General features: G+C 40.2%; 1 protein-coding gene across 1 annotated transcript in view; it reads right to left on the reverse strand.

The window, feature by feature from the left end:
* The window catches only part of LOC111873156 (small G protein signaling modulator 3 homolog), a 132,213-nt gene that overhangs the window by 18,295 nt on the left and 94,362 nt on the right, over positions 1-19,556 (reverse strand). The window contains exons 15-16 of the mRNA XM_023867631.2: positions 15,648-15,808; positions 9,089-9,347 (exon numbers count right to left, since the gene is read on the reverse strand). Of these exons, the coding sequence (XP_023723399.1) occupies positions 9,155-9,347; positions 15,648-15,808 (354 nt within the window). The 3' untranslated portion in view covers positions 9,089-9,154. The remainder of the gene's footprint in view (positions 1-9,088; positions 9,348-15,647; positions 15,809-19,556) is intronic.

A 19,556-nucleotide genomic window follows, 5' to 3' on the forward strand; every position in this document is an offset into this window, starting at 1 on the left:
GGACCCGCGATTGCCTGTTGGTTAGGTAACTGCGTATCCAGTTTACATAACCACCAGAAAATCCAAGGGCACTCAGTTTGTGAAGAAGCAAAGAGTGGGGAACGAGGTCGAAAGCAGAAGTTAGGTCAAAATAAATGGCATCCACTTGACGTTGAGAGCCAACTAGGGGAGTAATAAAATCAAGATACGTTACTAGATTGGTGGTGGTGGATTTACATTTTGTGAAACCATGCTGGCAGGGATTTAATTTCAACTTGAGGTCATGTGAAACATGGTTATGGATAACATATTCAAATAATTTCGAAAAATTGTTAAGAATCGAAATAGGTCTGTAGTTTTTGACTGAGGCACTGTTGCCTTTCTTAAAGATAGGAACAACTGCCGCTTGCTTCCATAATGCAGGAAAACACTGCTGAGAGAGACTAAGATTGAAAATATACTTCAAGACAGGTGCGAGTATATAAGAACAACCCTTAATGACAAATGCTGGGATGTTATCAAGACCGACAGATTTGGATGGTTTCAGATGTGCAATGGCTTTAAAAATGTCTGAATCAGAAACAGGTGATAAAGATAGAGATCCCAATGATGATGATGAAAGGGAAGGGAACACCCCTGGAGAGGAACTATTATATACTGACTGAAAGTGATCAGCAAATGCGTTGGCAACTTCACAGTGGTCTACCAAATGAGTACCATCAACTATAAGCTGAATAGAAGTGGAGCTTTTTTTCCTAAATAATAATAATAACCGTAAAATTGCTGTTTACATCAGGAAGCATGCGTGCTTAAAGATTAGTAGAGAAGGAGTGTGTGTGTGTGTGTGGCAGGTTCTCTACTACAAGTGGTAAATGGTTACATAATAACCAGTATGCCAGATGCTACAGAAGAGGCAACAATGTTAGAGCCACTTGTTGAGTCAAATGAAACTGGGCATGAGAACAAAATCATCATGTCAGCATACTCCTCATGCAAGGAAGGAAGGAACAAGGACAACAAGGTTCTAGAACAGTTAAGAATGAAATACCTTGGACCCTGAGGAGAAAGAGTCCTTTTGGGAACTTTTTTAATTATCAGAATGTATTTTACCTCCACGGCGATAAGCTGAGTTACAATAATGCTGTAAGGGAATTAATTTAATAGCAGGACCACCCCAAATAATACAAGACCTTACAACCAACTAGAATCTCAAAAACAAGAAGTAGAATGATAGGTTACAAAATTAACACATTCAGGACCGGAGGGGCCAATTGGCCCTCTATGTTTCTATAGCATTGCCGACCGGGCGGGCCAATTGGCCCTTTTCTGACGCGTTATGTTGCAACCGACTATATCTCGCTGTGTGGCCACGTTGCATCATAACTACTGCGTAGTTGACCTCGGGAATGTTTGCTAGCTTAGCCAGTAACATGATCATGCTCATTTCCTGTCACACCCTAAAGAAAAAAGCCTTTGTTCGAGTCCAAGCTTCCATGTATGAACCAGCAAGTTAGCAGTGCAACATGGATCAGAGGAGAAAGCAGTTGCAGGCGAAGCGTTCACTCGGAGAACAAGAAATATTAGATTTGTTCTCTGATGAGCTATCAGATTTGCCAACTGCTTCGTCTTCTGATAGCGAGGCCAGCCTCAGTGAAAGTGACAGTGACAGGGGCCACTTGGCCTATTATTCCCTTCCTAGGAAAACAGTAAAATGGATGAAGAAAGTTGCACTGTGGCTTATAAACTGTGCACTTTTCAATTCATTTTCGGTTTTCAAAAAGTTGAATAGAAATTCTACTTTTAAATACAAAGCATTTCTGTTGAACTTGGCAAAAGCTTGGGCTACTGACCTCACAGTGGCGGCAGTACCTGCGTCAGACACAGACGTAGTGCAGCAGGGGCCATTGGTTCGCACCCGCTGGAGGCCTCATGTGGACCCCCCTGGACGACTCTCGAGTGATATGCAGAAACATACCCTCGTGAGAATTGTGAAGAGTGAACATTGCAAGAAGAAGAGTAGGGCTGCGTGCATCTGCAAATTCTGCGTGATGCCTCTTCACAAAGGGGAATGTTTCTAGAGATATCACATGCGCAAGCACTTCTAGGAGCTCTGGTAAGTGTTCTCCAAAAATTTTAGTTCATAAAATTAATTAGATTTTATATTAATTTTTAAACTGAACAGTGCACAAGTTAGGGTGCTAGGCTTATAAACCCCAGTCCCCAGGGTGATTTAAATATTTAAACAACTGGTCGGCAATGTGTTAATATGGGATGGTTTCACAGGGAGTGACTCCTCATGGAACAGTCTTATACGAAAAAAAAGTGTACGATGCCCCATATCCACTAAAAGATAAAGCTGAAATTACCAAATAACTAGGACAGTCTTAAATATTTCCTCTGCATGGAAATTGCCATGGGTTACCACAGGATTAAATTAAGTGAGAAAGATAGGGATCAAACTGCTTTCAGAACTACATAGGGTCACTGGGCATACAAGAGGATTCCCTTTGAGTAAAAGGTGGCTGAAGCTATGTTACAGAAAATGATAAACATTGTACTCAATGGGTAAAAAGTATCCTGATGCTTTCTTTTCATAGGCAGCACAATTCTTCAAGCCAAATTATTGGTAAATTGCGGTGCTAAGTTGAGGGAAATGTTGGCTAGGTTGAGGAGTTTGAAATTATAATTGTAGAAATGAGAATTCCTTGGGAAAGAGGTGAACTACCATGGACACATTACAATTCAAAATGGTGTAAAGTCAGACCCAGGCAAGATGAGAGTAATATTTCCCAATGCCTACAGCTGAGAAAGGAGTAAAGTGCTTCCTGGGGATGGCTAGTTTAGTTACTACAGGAAGTTCATACTGAATTTCAGAATTGTGTCATCCCTGTACAAACTGCTAGAGACAGGAGCTAAATATGGGAAGATGCACAGGAGCATGCTATCCGAAGTATAAAATCAAAGTTGATAACCCAGCCTGTATTACAGTATCAGAGTACATAACTATTCAATGGAAGATGCATGTACAAGCCCCAGACTGGACAACAAATTTCCATAACTAAAATAGATATATCATATTACTTCAAATATAATATGCACATTTTACACATTTTTTCCCATTCAAAAATTGAGGTACATCTTAAATTCGAAGAACGTGCACCTTTCTAATTAATTTATTTTCCTAAAACCCACATTCAAAAAATGGATGCATCTTAAATTCTAGGGTGTCTTATATTCGAAGTAATATGGCATGTTTAATGAGGTGGGATGGACACATATACATGCTGGGAGAGCTAGCTGTATGTACTAAATGTTCCTTGCTGCTGAAGCATGTAGTGCATATTACAAAACATAATTCTACTCTCTTAACAGATTCAATGCAAATGCACATTCCTTCCTTGTCAAGATATGAAACTAAAATATGTCTATATACAGGGAGATCGAAAGGTCGCCCACATCAAATTAAAAGTTGTTATAAACTGTACTGCAGTTAATATAATTATATCTCCTACCACTAGATGGTACTGTAGGAGTACTAACGAGCAGAAATGCCATATCCGGATTCTGCAGTTCCTAACAATTTGACGATAATGAGAATAATCAACCGATTTCAGGAATGTGGATCAGTTTCAGATAGGAAGAGATCCGGGAGACCGGCCATTTTGACTGAGGCTAAACTGGCTGATGAGGAGAAAATGTTGCAGTGTTCCCCTTCAGAAAGCCTGTGGAGCCTATCAGCACAATCAGGGATTTTGTATGGAAGTTCTCAGAAAGCGATGAAGAAGTTACACCTTTGTGCATATCGTGTTCACTGTGTGCAGGAACTGAAGGACCTGGATAAAGAAAAATGCTTAGTGAATTGTAGATGGTTTCGGACATTTGTTGGCACCCACGGAATTGAAGAGTTTGATCGGGTTTTCTCCACTTCTTAACAGCATCAGTTTACAAGTGCTCCACAAAGTGGCATCAAACATGGCAATAAGAGCTTGCGCATGCATTGCTGAACAGTGAAGCCATTTCGAGCATATGTTGTAAAGACATGGTTTGATTTTGCATTTCTAAGATGTAAGGTTATAAACATTAATAGTAAGTGCTGTATGTCGTAGTTTGTGCATTAAACTGGAAAAATATAATTGCTTAGTGCAGCGTTTCTCAAACTATGGTCCACGGACCACAAGTGGTCCTTGAGGGGTGCCCTTGTGGTCCTTCAAAAAAGACAGAAGAAAAAATAAAATTCAAATGAATCTGAAATCTGAAAATCTCGGAGTTTGGAAATTACACATGGCAATCGTCTTTCACTTTTTCTCCCAGTACTGACATTTTATGAAATTTATTACCCTACCCACCTACCGACTACCCACTCTACTCTCAGCAACAAAAGAGGGATTTAAAGCACTATGACTGTGGTGCCTCTCGCCATCTTCTCCCTGTACATCTGGCGCCACACCTGCAACCCAGCCAGGTACCACCTGAATTCATAACAAAGCGCTGTGACCGTGGTGCCTCTCACCATCTTCTCCCTGTACATCTGGTGCTGCGCCTGTAACTCAGTCAGCGACCGCCCAAATTCATAACAAAGCGCTATGACTGTGGTGCCTCTCGCCATCTTCTCCCTGTACATCTGGCGCCATGCCTGTAACCCAGCCAGGGACCACCCGAATTCATAACAAAGCGCTATGGTCGTGATGCCTCTTGCCATCTTCTCCCTGTACATCTGGCACCGCGCCTGTAACCCACCCAGGGACCACCTGAATTCATAACAAAGCACTGTGACCATGGTGCCTCTCGCCATCTTTTCCTTGTACATCTGGAGCCGCGCCTGTAACCCAGCCAGGGACCACCCAAATTCACAACAAAGCACTATGACCGTGGTGCTTCTTGCAATCTTTTCCCTGTACATCTGGCACCGCGCCTGTAACCCAGCCAGGGCCCACCTGAATTCATAACAGTGGACCAAAGTACCAGACCTTCTTTCATGTATTTATGACCTTTTAATAGTTTTGCAGACACCCAGTCTGAGCTATCTGCACATTGTAATGGTCACATATGTCGTACACCAATAGCAGAATGTGCCAAATTTCATCTTTACTTGTTGAAAATTGGGCATGTTCCTGCATTAATTTTTTTAATTTCTGTTTTTCCAGATGATGATATGAGAAATTTTAGACTCCACTAGTTTTAAAATCTGGGCGAATCATATCCAGAAATTCAAATTACAATACTTTTCTAATTCTATTTTTTGTAGCCAATCACAAGTAACTTATAACAAATTCTGTGCATTGTTGATTCGTCGCTTGTCTGTTAGCAGTTATATGTTTAAAATCCTTCTTATGTGGTACACGCTAGTAGCTGTCTGTGTTAAATAGTGCCCATTATACATAATGGAAAGAAAGGAACGTGATGATGCTTCATTTAGGCAGTGCTGATGGTTCAGAAGATGTGTGTGAAGATATTAATATCAGTGATTCTAGTGTCATTAAAGAAATATCTAGTGGTAGCTGTTCAAAGAAAAAATACTTTCATAAATATGACAAGAGTTATTTGGAACTTGGATTTACTTGGTGTGGCAATGAGAGTGAACCAAAACCTCGGTGCGTTGTTTGTTATGAAGTGCTTTCAAAGAAGTGCATGAAACCCACGAAATTGAAACGGCACTTAGAGACAAAACACACAAGTGTAAAAAGCAAACCTGTCAAATTTTTTCAACGATGTGTTGAAAAAATGAATAAAGAAATGAAAGTTGTTTCTAATGTAGGTTCGGCAACTAAGAAGGCCTTAGAAACTTCCTATATTACAAGTCTTTATATCGCAAAGAGCGACTCACCTCATTCTATAGGTGAGACCTTAATACTTCCAGTTGCAAAAGATATAGTTAAAACAATGGTTAGTGAAAAATTATCTAAGGACATTGATTTAATACCACTCTCGAATGATACAGTTACACGCCGAAATAATGACATGGCTAATAACATAGAATCTGAACTTATCAGTAGAATAAAAGAAAGTCTATTTTTTCACTTCAGATAGAAGAGACAACAGACGTTTCGAATGATGCACGGTTGATTTGTTTTATCAGGTATGAGTTTAACATTGCCATTCATGAAGATATGTAATTTTTCAGAGACTTTGACAACTCGTACAACTGGAGAACAAATTTTTAAAGTTCTTAATGAGTACATGCAAGAGCATGAAATTGATTGGAAAAAATGTGTAGGTTTTTGTTCGGATGGGGCTCGTGCGCTCACCGGTGGGCATAGTGGTGTTGTAGCTAAAATCAGAGATGTGGCTCCTGATGTTGCCTGGACCCACTGTTTCATTTACAGAGAAGACTTGGTGGCCAAAGGTATGTCATCTAAATTAAAAACCATGATAGAAGACAGCATTAAGATAATCAACTTTATTAAGGCAAGGCCTCTGAATAGCAGAATATTTTCATTACTTGGTGAAGACATGGGTAGTGAGCACAAACAGCTTCTTCTCCATTCTGAAGTTCGCTGGCTTCCATGGGGTAAGGTACTCATAAGGATCTTTGAATTAAGACAGGAAGTCCTGTTATTTGTAAACGAAATTAACAAAGATTTTACACCATTTCTTGCTGATAGTATGTAGGTAGGCTGAAAAGTAATGCACACATGCTTGCAGAGTGCGAACGAAATGACCTTCAGAAGCGCGTCAGGTGGCATGTGGAAGTAACATTCCCCCTCAATATGCATGCGCAGGTTTGAGGTCGTTGCGTTCATCCAGTGTATTATGAGAAGCAGAAGTATGGAGACATGTTCTATTGCTATGTCAACGCGAGTTAAACAGCGTGCTGTTATCGAATTTTTAACTGCTGAAAAAATGACTCCTACTGAGATTCATCGTCGTTTAAAGGCTGTTTATGGTGACAATGCTGTTGATAGGCCTAATGTAAATCGATGGGCAATAAAATTTCGTGGTTGCGAGCCTGGAAAAGCCATAATTGTTGATGAAACACGCAGCGGACATCCGATCACTGCCACATACGATAATCATTGCAAACTCGTCGACGATTTGATTCAAAATGACCGGCGAATCACTCAAAAGCGTATTGCATACCATATTGGAATATCCAAGGAATGTGTCGGCTTCATTATTGAACAATTGGGATACCGTAAAATCTGTGCACGATGGGTACCATGCTGTCTCACAGACAAGAACAAACAGCATCGACTGGAATGCCGCGAGCAACTTTTGCAGCACTACCGTGACGAAGGAGACGACTTTCTTTTGAATATTGTGACAGGGGACGAGTCATGGGTCCATTGTTACGACCCGGAAGAGAAAAGCCAGAGCGCTGAATATCGACATCCGTCTTCTCCACAGGCGAAAAAGTTCAAAACACAACCATCCGCCAAAAAACTTCTTTTGACTGTGTTTTGGGATGCTCACCGAGTTTATGTGACCGATTTTCTGGAATGAGGGGCAATGGTAAATTCTTCTCAGTACATAGACTCTAAAACACCTCTTATGTCGAGTTTGTTGTGTTAGAGGCAGCCTGGCGCCAATAATCTTGCAACATGACAACGCTTGTCCACACACCTTGCGTGCAACTGAAGAGGCTCTGCGAAACCTGAAGTTTGAACCGATTCCACACCCTCCTTATTCCCCCGATCTTGCGCCTTGCGATTTTTATTTTTTCCTCTACTCAAGAGAGACCTCAAGGGTAATCATTACATCTTGGACGATGAGGTGAAGGCAGCTGTCAAATCCTGGATTCGAGAAAAGTCAGAAGAATTTTTCAGTGATGGAATGAAAAAACTTGTTACACGTTGGGAGACATGTGTTAGCCTTAACGGTGACTATGTTGAAAAATAAATATATGCTTTTGAAACTTAAGAATTGTACTTTAATGTACTTTTTGCCTGATCTTGCTATTAGTTTTTGTTCACGCTCTACAAGCATGTGTGCATTACTTTCCAGCCTACCCACGTACATTCTTTCAGATGTATTCTCAAAACTAAACGAACTAAATCTCTCTCTACAAGGTAATTCTTTGACTGTTCTCAATGCCCATGATAAAATAAGAGGGTTTGAGAGGAAACTTGGTTTGTGGGTCAGCTGTGTAAAACAGAGGAATTTTTCACCATTTCCAGCCCTAGAGTCCTTTTTAGTTGAAAATGATCACGTTATTGAAAAAGAAATATGTAATGACATATGTTTGCATCTCAAAACTCTGAGATCACAATTTGAAACTTATTTTCCAAGTAAATATGATGAATTTTCATGGGTTCGTGGTCCTTTCCATTGCAATATTGAAAATAACAAACCTCCATTGAATGAAAGAGAACAGTTAATTGAACTCTCAAATGACGCCAGACTTCAAATGAAATTCCACGCAGAAGGTATGGTTAATTTCTGGACCTCATCACCAGTGAAAAGAGAATATAGTGAACTGTACAATGGTGCTTTATAAAGATTATAATCCAGTTTGCTTCTATGTATCTGTGTGAGAACGGGTTTTTTTCATCATTAACTCAAATAAAAACAAAGTACCGAAATTGACTTGATGTATGTGACGATATCCGACTTAAGCTTACCAGCACACATCAAAATATAGAACAACTGTGCAAGAATCAGCAGGCTCACCCATCTCATTAATGTGAGTACCAACATTTATATATTTTTTAGTTAATAAGTTATCCAAATTCTAATAGCCTTGAATTATTAAAAAACGAAAATGAATTTTCTTCTATCAACTTAATTACTTAATAATATAAAATTGATTGAATTAAATGAGTTTTAATGAATTAAATCTATTTTAAAATATAAGTATACTGGTATTAAAATATGGTAAAAGAATGATAAATTTGCTTTCGAAGGGAACAAGAGTAAGGTGGTCTGCAGAACTGTTCTGACTTATAAAAGTTGTCCCCACTTCAAAAAAGTTTGACAAAAGCTGGCTTAGTGTGATGTGCACAACATCTCAGTCTCCCTGTAGTAAACACCTCTGTTGAAAACAGGATATGAATTAATCACACTATTTACAGATTAAAGATTAATACTCTGTTTCAAAATGTTAATTCACATGTGAGCAAAACATACCACCAAATTAGTAGGAACAAGTTCTGATAATAATCCCATTACTCACATCAAAGAGATTAGGAAATGCTCTTTCAGCTCATAGATCCCAGCTGAAGAGACAGTAATCTGAGCCCTAGAGATCCCAACTGAACAAGTGATGCTTCACCAACATGTCTCGGACTCCATCCTTGAGTGGTTGTGACTGTTCCTTTCTTGCTGGCAATTCCCAGTCAGGATTCAGGTTGAATGCAAACTGAGAGAGGACCCGAAGTTCACATTTAATCTGTACCCACCCTGGACTGCACACAAAGCTCCATGGCTGATACCTGCAACAACCAAAGGCAACAAACTGAAATCCTGCTGCAACCTTATATAGCATTACAGATATTAGCAAACTGAATTTTTAACACATTCACATACTGCATATGAAGGTTGGAACTTCAATGGCAGCAACTATTTATTTAAAACTGATACAAAAGAGATCCATGTCTCGAAGTTTTACTGTTCTTCAATGTAGTCACCAGCATTGTGTACAGCCCATTGCCAGCAATGTGGAAGTCGTAGGGTACCTTTAGCAGCGTCAGTTGTGTTGATAGTTTGAATGGAGCGGTCTACTGCCTGAAGAATCTCTGGAACAGTTCTGAAGCAAATGCCATGACGTGGTTCCTTCATCTTAGGAATCTAGTCAAAGTCACAAGGGCTTTAGTCCAGGCAGTATGGTGAATGGAACAGCATTTCCCAGCCCCATTGAACAAACAAATCAGCCACAGCTTGAGCTGCATGTGGCCAAGCATTGTCCTGCAAAATGATGGGTAGGTTCTGCAGAAAGTGTCACCACTTCTTTCTCAAAGGTGGTTGCAGGTTGTGTTCCAAAAATGAACAGTAATACTGCGCATTGATGGTCTACTGTCGGGGAACGGTATGCGTTAGGATAACACCATCACAGTCGTACACGAGAATCACCATGACTTTCACATTGCTGGGGTTCTGACAAACTTTTGATTTTCGTGGTGACCCATAATGACACCATTCGTTTGATTGGCGTTTCATTTGTGGCTTGTACGATTTGGCCCATGTCTCATCCAGCATAATGATACAGGTTAAGTAAGCCTCTCCTTCGAGCTCATAGCGCTCCAAGTGGTTACGAGCAGTGTCGTATTGTAGCCATTTCTGCATTTCCATCAAATCATGCGGAACACATTGTGATGCAATTTTTCTCATGCCCAGGTGTTCCCTCAGAATGTGAAGCACAGTCGTATGCGCTAATCCTGTCTCTCGGACCAGCTCACGATCGTATGGCATCAATCACTCTCCAGTAACGTGGACACTAGGATGACCTGGCCGACGCATGTCTGCCACATTTTGGCGTTCCTCGTTGAAGGCTTTTACCCACCTTGCCACTGTTCTGTAAGGCAATGCAGATTCCCCGCAAGCCTTCTGAAGACCCTGATGACACTGTCATGCTGTACGGCCTCTGGCACATTCAATCTTTATCAAACTCCAGTGTCCCAGTTGCGAAAACATCGTGACAACACTACATTAGACCACCAGCTAATATGACGCTCTGTTTGTCTCATCACTGCGCATGCGCATGATGTGGGAAGGGAGAGTCAATTTGCTCTGAGGTAAGGTAGGTATGTAACTAACGCGTGGTATAAGCGACATTATTTGGTTCCGTTGCATGGCGTCTCTACAGCAGTGTTGCCACTATTAAAGTTCCAACCCTTGTACAAAAGAAATCATCCTTCCCATACCTACCTAAAGTAAATGTCTTTCTAAGCACCAGGACCAACATAAAGGTTGAGTACTAGCAGTTCAGCATGTCACTTTGGTGGTAGAATGTATTTTATTTGAAAGCATTCGAACTGAATGTCTGACTGATTTCACCAACTACCAATAAAACCTCCGTCGAGTGTAACAATATATATTCTTGTCACCATTTCCTCACATTTGCCTTACATGTTTCGGCTCACAAAGAGCCATCATCAGAGGCATCCACAACAAAAATATGGAAACACTTGCACTGCTCAACAATCACAATATACAGTTTTTTATGGAAGATGTTACACGTATCGGAGCGTAAAACACAACAACATCTAGTACCCCGAGTGCGGGTATCCCACTTGCATTTAAAAAATAACCCACAAAGCGGGTCGTTTATGTTAAAATTAAAGTTAAAACCGTCCAAGTAAAATATTCAGGTTCCTCTTAGTGGATTGTCCCAATGGGGGAGGCGTCAGCACGAGGTTGCGTGGGCTTGTGGTCGGCTGTGTCCGACGCGTAGTGTATTGTGTAGTGTAGTGTGTAGTTGGTGATTGATAGTGTAACGGACCAAAATGAAACAATTCAAAATGACTGATTTCAGTTTCATGTGTTTCTTTCCTGGTCCCTCAATGTGAATCTCAAGATAGTATTTCAGACAGACTAAAACTACTTCATTCCAAATCCCAACAAAAGTAAAAACAGAATAAAAGGGTAAAGTAGGAAAGATGTGGGACTGCTGGAGCAAATATGCTTGACAGACTACATACATACACATTTCTAGCATTTGGCAAATAATTGTCTGTATTTGGTTTTGTGCATTGAACAAACTCACAATTTAGGTTTGAGGTTTTCAAGGTGGTGACTATGATGAATGCCATCTTCTGGGAAGTGGTGCTGTGTAGATCTTCTTGTCTGCAGCCACCTACTCAAGCTGGTTTCTCACTTGCAGAGTTTTCTACTCTAAAGATGGAGGCGACAAATTCCCCCGAAAAATTGCTTCACACAAGATCTACATGGCGCCACATTGAAGAAGATAGAATTCTTCACAAATAAGGGTTTACTGTATATGAATAATCTGGAGCCAAAGGTAGTCATACTGTCATGGGTATGTGGCTAAGCACAGAGTTCAGGCTGATAACTAAATTTATTGGACACTTACTCCTCTTAACTACAAATATTTACAATACATTTATAGTTCTTTACAATCTTCAAATAACTACAGCACTTCCTATTTCTAGTACAGCATATTTTCATGTACCTGTTGCTTTTGTTAAATATACAGGGTGTTTCAAAAAGAGCTTTACAACTTTGAAAGCTTATATAAATTTATACATAGGACATACAAAATGTTTTGAACCATCATAATGTAGCAAAACACACCGAGTTTCATGCACGTGGTACTGTAGTACCCAATACCGCCACCGCGATTGCTCCTGCAGTTGAAATCAAGATGGCTACTTTCACAGGTGCAGAGCATGCTCGTTGTGTGTTCTGGTTCGAAGAAACAAAGTCTGCTACACAAGTTCAAAGGAAATTTCACACTCAGTATCACAAGGAACCTCCCAGTAGGCCTACAATTTACTCCTGACACAAGAATTTTGTTCACACCGGATGTTCTGTGTGCCATGCCAAGCCACCCAGTCGGCCATGTGTTTCTGACTCTACAGTGGAACAGATTATGGAGAGCTTAGTTCGAAGTCCATGAAAGTCAACGCTACGTGCGTCTCAGGAAACTGATATTCCAAATGTTACTGTGTGGTGAGTGTTATGAAAACGTTTACACTTAAAAGCGTACAAACTGTCCATCGTTCAACACCTTATGGATGCAGATAAGGTAGTTCGTAAGGAATTCTGGATGGAAATGTTTCATCAGATACAAGACGATGAGAAGCTTCTGGACTCCATAATTTTCAGTGTCAGTGGTAAGGTCAATACCCACAATTGCAGGATCTGCGGCAGCGAAAATGCACGTGTCTCCCTGGAACATGTTCGTGATAGCCCAAAGGTGAACATGTTTTGCGCTCTCAGCAAAGAAAGAGTGTACGGCCCATTCTTCTTCATGGAGACGACCATTACCGGTATCGTATATCTGGACATGCTCCAAGAGTTCCTCATTCCACAGTTAGACGAAGATGACCAAGAAGAATGAATTCACTTCCAGCAAGACGGCGTACCCCTCATTACCTTGGAGAAGTTTGCGAGTACCTCAACACCTGCTTCCCAGGTCGGTGGATTGGTAGAGCGGCGCCGATAGCATTGCCACCTTGTTCCCTGTATCTTACTCCCCGGGATTTTTTCTTATGGGGATTCATTAAAGATTGAGTGTTCATACCACTTTTGCCTGCAATTGTCATGGCCACCTTGTTCCCTGGATCTTACTCCCCTGGATTTTTTCTTATGGGGATTCGTTAAAGATTGAGTGTTCATACCACCTTTGCCTGCAATTGTCGTTGAGCTCCGAAACTGAATTACTGCCTCAGTTGCAGAAGTGACGCCAGAGATGCTACGTAGCGTGTGGCAAGAGACTGACTATAGGTAGGATGTCTGCCGCATTACCAATGGAAGTCACATTGAACCATAACTATCCGAGGTAAAACTTGGTGTGTTTTGCTACATTATGACAGATCAAAATGTTGTGTATGTCCTCTGTATAAATTTATATAAGCTTTCAAAGTTGTAGAGCTCTTTTTGAAACACCCTGTATTTTAGAAATTAACTGACTTTATTAAATGAAACCCACAGAATAGAAACATTTTCATTCCACCTGTTGTAAATGACAGAGCCAGCCTCCAAAATTCTATTTTATGTACACAACAGAAATAATGATAATGAATAAAATGTCAAGTCTGTTATGGAAATACTGGTGGAAAGTGATCAGACAATGGTGTTTGGATTAACAAAATTACTTTCTTGATTTTGCAATTAAGGCAGATTCCTTTACAAAAAAATGGTGTATAGAAGAGTTCCCAGACTGTTATTGTTGCAACTGCATGGTGAAAGATAACAGGGGAGGTCAAGGTCACAATTCCACAAGCCTATTGCATCAGTCTTCCATGTCACATCACACTGTGAACATGCACTGTTTTTATACAAGTGCTTTTTCGACTTCATGTTTCATTTTGTTTACGATGAATAGCAAAATCGAGCAACATGTCTGCATCAAGTTTTGCGTGAAGCTCAGTACATCTGCCACCAAATCCCTTTAAATGCTTCATGAGTCTTTTGGAGAACATTCTTTAAGCCAGACAGCGGTTTTTGAATGGTAGTCATGTTTCAAAGCCTATCAAGTGCCAGCTGAAGATGACGAATGTTCAGCTCGACCAAGCACCAGCAAAGTGACAGAAAATTTTTTAAAAAATTTGAGAACTCATCCACAAAGACCGTCACCGTACAATCCATGAACTCACAGACATGGTTGGGCTCAGTTATGGAGTTTGCCAGGAGATCTTAACAGAAAATTTGAACATGCACCATGTTGCTGTGAAGTCTGTTCCCTGACCCCTAACAAATGATTAAAAGGAGTGGCACATAAACATGTGTCTTGAGCTATGAGAGAAAGCTAATGAGGATCAAACTTTTACTCATATCTCTAGGATCATAACAGGTGAAAAAGTTGGATTTACAGTTATGATCCAGAAACAAAACAACAATCATCACAATAGAAGAGGCCACAATCACCAAGAGCAAATTTGTTCCTCCTAACACTATGGTCAACTCTGACTTTTACTGTGATGTTTTGAGATGTCTGAGAGAAAATGTGTGATGACAAAGACTGGAACTTTAACTCAACCACAACTGGCTCCTTCATCACAACGTGCCCACCCACACGCCCCTGAAAACCACAGAGTTTGTAACTAACAACAACATGGTTATTGTGTAAGATTTGAGCTTTTCACGGTGGTCACTATGAAGAAGGCTGTCTTCTTGGATGTGGCGCCATGTAGAAAATGTGTTAACTGACGTTTCGGAGGAATGTATCACCTCCATCTTCAGGGTAGAAAACAAGAAGAAATCAGCGAGTGAACTAGCTAGAGCAGGTGCAACAGAATGAGTCCAATCAAGTAAACACAGCTGTATAAGAGAAGGAGAGGGGTCTGGTGGAATGGCCAGTAGGCAGTGGGCCAGAGATGGTATAGAGTATGTGTCAGGTCCGTCACAGCCCCCAAGCTACAGGGTTAATGCCCTCCATTTAACCTTCCCTTCTCTCGCCCTAACACATACTCTATACCAGCTCTGGCCCACTACCTGCTGGCCATTCCACCAGACCCTTCCCCTCCCCCTCTACTATTTCCCCATGTAGCCACACTCCTTCTCTCCTTCTTTTATACAGCTGTGTTTACTCGACTTGACTCAGTCTGTTGCACCTGCTCTAGCTGATTTGCTCACAGATTTCTTCTTGTCTTCTACCCTGAAGATGGATGCAATACGTACCTCCGAAACGTCGGTTAACACAATTTCTACATGGCGCCACATCCCAGAAGACGGCTTTCAACATGGTTATTGTTCCCCATCCTCCCTACTTGCCAGACTTAGCCCTCTGTGATTTTGCTTTGTTTCCCAATAAAACTGAAGGGACAACATTTTGAAACAGTGTCTGACATCCAAAGGGTATCCCAAGCAGTACTCGACACCATTAAGGAAAATGACTTCCACAGTGCCTTTGAAGTGTGGAAAAAACAATGGATTGATGTGTACATTCCCAAGGAGACTATTTTGAAGGAGATGGCAGCCAAACTTGAGTAAGTTAAGCAAGCATTTCTTATTTGACCTAGTCTGGGAAATTTCCAATAACACCTCACTAATAGCAAACAAAAGATGAAAATTCAGAACAAACACACTCAACAATATGATAAAGAACTAACCATTTCTGAACTACTTCTACACAGGAACAAAGAACCTCAAGCCAGAGATGAAGCACTTGCTCATTTAGTCCCAAACACATCAAGCTGCGTAGTTTGACATCCATCTGTGCATGTGCATTATCGTGTGACAGGTTGATGGCTTGTACACACCTGTACAAAAGCTAAAATAACAGAATTAAAAACAATCAAAGGATTACATATGGTCATTCCATGTTAGATCAACATAACAGCTGACACGCCCACCTTGGATTTAAATGAAATTTTGCAAGCCAACAGATTTTGAGGAGTAAATGTTAAATATGATTTTCTTTCACTTCCTGCATAAATTAATTTTGAAGTTGCTGCATTCTGAAAATGAAGTTCTCCTTAACTTCTCCTGCACTCTCATTCACTAATGCTTATAACTTTGGTTCTAATTAGGATACCAAGGTCATTCTTGTATCAATTTAAGGCTCTTAAGCGGGGCTTTCATTTGGCATGCCACTCACAATATTTTGGGGCATGCAGTAGCATAGTTGGTTGAGGCACTATGCTACAAGCTGGAAGGTCGTGGGTTCATTTCCTGATGTAACTGGATTTTTCAATCGACCTAATCCTTCCACACTATGGGCCTGGGTTTGACAAAGCCTCTAACAGAAATGAGTACTATGAATCTTCCTGCTGGTAAAGGGCACATTATTTTGGACCCGACCTAAGACTTAATTTAAGAAAAGCATACAGCTACAGTTATTTCAGAAACATTTTGTGACACTCTAAACATATTTTTGTAAGTTTTCATGCTGGTACATGTATGAGCTGATGAAATATACACTTATAATTACAGATTAGATACATGCTGTTGGTCAGCTGGATTAGAGATTACACTAAGCTACATAGGTACAACATTAATAAGAAAGGTAAACAAGAAACCTGGAATGTTTATTCACTGAAATATTAAAATTACTTTTTCATAAGAAATACAACCTGTACAAATACCTATTTACAATGCATGAACAGTGGTTTCTAGTTTCTCAGTAGTGCAAAAGGATTCTTTTCCACTGATAATGTACATGAAACCCATTACAGTTTCTGGAGCCACTTTTTAAGAATTTCTGAAGCTGGAGCCAACAGAATATCCAGGAGTGAAGGATACATGAAGGATATACTGGGGCCAAAGAGATGCAAAACATTATTTCAGTTTTACTGTCATTCACTTGTAGCACACATGCAAGCTGCAGATCCTCTAATGTCTTCCATATGATACTCTTAATCTTGCAAGTGTACCATATGTGTAGTGTTACATATAGTTACTTCTGAAAAGAATTCTCTCAAAATTCAGATTTTTTTTAAGGCAGGAATGATAATATGCATTTTTTGAGTACCTGGAGCTTTCCCGGACCTCTCTTTGGGCATAATTGCTTTTTTTGCTGTTGTCTTCAACACTATAACACTCAAAGGTGATAGGTGGAATTTTTACAGCAGTCCAAACAGTGTCTTAGTGTCATAATCTTCTCCTCATAAGGGTTCTGCAAACTCACATTTCTTGCTAGCCTTTTATTTGTTCCTCCAGTGCCATCACATGCAACTCTGGCATATAATGTTGCAAAGAAGTGCTCAGCATACATACCAAAATCATCTTTATGATAGCAGAAGTTGATGAAACTTCCTTACTGTACACTGCTAAGCAGTGCCACCAGAAAAATTGTAAATCTTAGCCAAATCATTCAATTTACCAGAAAGAAATCTGCATAATTTGTTTCAAAGAAATGTGTAACTACATTGTCAAGTTTTAAACAATATGATCTAGCAGCAATGCTGAAATGCTCTATAATTTCACTTTGTGAATAATAAGCCACAGATGGATGAAGAGTTGTCCTATCATTGTTTGAGTGAAAACCTAGTGTTTTACCTCGTATGATGAATCCTCAGAGTTCTTACAAAAATCACAAATAACAGCAATTTCTCCAGTTTTAAGTTTTAACTTAATTTCTTAAAGAAACATGATTGTTGTTGTGCCATTAAAAAGTGACGAAGCAAGATATCTCAACAAAAGACTTAAGAAAGTCATAGCAAGATCTGTCAGAAGTCATCCACAGTCTATATATTATGTTGGCTATGTTGCTATCTTCAAATCTCTGTTCAGTATATCTGATTAGGTTCAGTCTCTGGACACATCTCACAGTCTCCTGGATAGTATCTTACATCTGGCACACTGCAAATGATTATGGGCAAATCACTATTTTAGGGTTTTTATTTGCCTTTCAGTCTAATCATACAAATTTGCACCTGAAATCTTAAGTTTCACATTCTGATGGCTGGTACTCATACAAACTGCACATGTACCACTTGCTCCAGCTAACACAGCTTTTTGGCAAGAACTCTGCAACTTCAAGATTCTGTACCTTAAAACTTACATAGGCTCCTTTTAGGTTACATAACATCAGTCATTTCTGAAGACGTATCTCCTTGCCTTCTGAGTTGACAGAAACATAACAGTTTGTTCCTAACATGTGTAACCCCTCATTTGATATAGATGTTATTTGTATCCATATTAATCATATAACCTTTAAGAGACGAGCGATGCCATATGGCGTCATTAAAATAAAGTCAAGGGGACGAATGACGCCATATTTCGTCACACAGTCCACGCGTGCGGCCGGCTTTTTAAAATCTAATTTTAAGTTATAAATTCTTGTTCTACTTAAATGATTTTTGGACACCAGCTTTATAAGTTGTCTGTCTTCCCACCTGCGTCATCTAACGGAATGTTGCCTTCGTGTGGAATTCTTGGAATCATCCAGAAAAGCAGAGTCCGACGTCACACTTCACGCACTTTGTCCGGACGGTTCTTCGTTTCCCACGCGAAAAGCACACGCGACACCTAAATTGCGAAGTAGAGGAAGTCGGCCAGTGATATGGTTTGCCTCCTCTAATCGAGATATCTCCAATGAAACGGCAGGGGTTCGACCCCTGGTCCGTTGAGGTCGAGATGGACCCCTTCCAGCATGTTCCACACAAGAGCGAGACGAAATTCTCTGTGTGACAACAAGATGTAACTGTTCAGATCCAGGAGATGGAAAAATAGTTTATTTGTCCATTTCCAGGTTCGACGACAGATGCTATAATTGTTTGCCACAGTTTGCCCACAGTTCCACCTGAATAATTATTCACACTCCTCTTGCCATGCTGGTGTGGTGGTCCCCAGGTTGCCGACCAAGATGATGGTTCTTTGTCGAAATCAATTTATGATTCACTTTCCTCAACGCCACTCTCAGAATTGTCTTTACAACAATCCGATTCGGAGTCATTTATGAGCTGAAATATGTCCCAGTCTTCCAAACGAGACCACGCAATGGTTGGTTGCTTTACAACTTCGCAGAATGCTAACCTTGAGTGTTCTGATGTGGTGGGCTGATATACGGACGCTAACCTTGAGAGTTCTTATACAGTAGCCTACCAGGTCAGAACAGAACACTCGTTGTGTAGCTATAAGCATAAGCGATAATATAAACAATCAGGGTTCTTATAAACGGATACGCGCCCACATCTCTGCATACCGAAAGAACGTTCGTGAATTAACATTGATACAGGCTAGCCTAAATCAGGGGTAGCTAAGATTTCGCTGTGTTGCCACATCAGCTGCATTCATACTTGCAAGAACTGTATGAATTCTTGTAGACAGATGACAAATTGGGGCATATTTCAGTTGGAATCAGTCTAAAAATTTTTTACATATTTTATAAAGTCTGTAAATTACAATATCGGATTCTATATTCTTTCTAGAAACAAGCAGCGTTTATTTGGTTCGTTTATCATAAAAATTGTAGAAATCACAGCAATTTTAGTAAATGATTACAATTTTTATTGCTTTATAATCGAGGGCATTTAAATTAAATCAGTCCCGCAGCCATTACCGGAATTTAAAGGGCC

This window comes from Cryptotermes secundus, unplaced genomic scaffold (assembly GCF_002891405.2).
Source record: "Cryptotermes secundus unplaced genomic scaffold, Csec_1.0 scaffold259, whole genome shotgun sequence".
NCBI classification, from domain to species: domain Eukaryota; kingdom Metazoa; phylum Arthropoda; class Insecta; order Blattodea; family Kalotermitidae; genus Cryptotermes; species Cryptotermes secundus.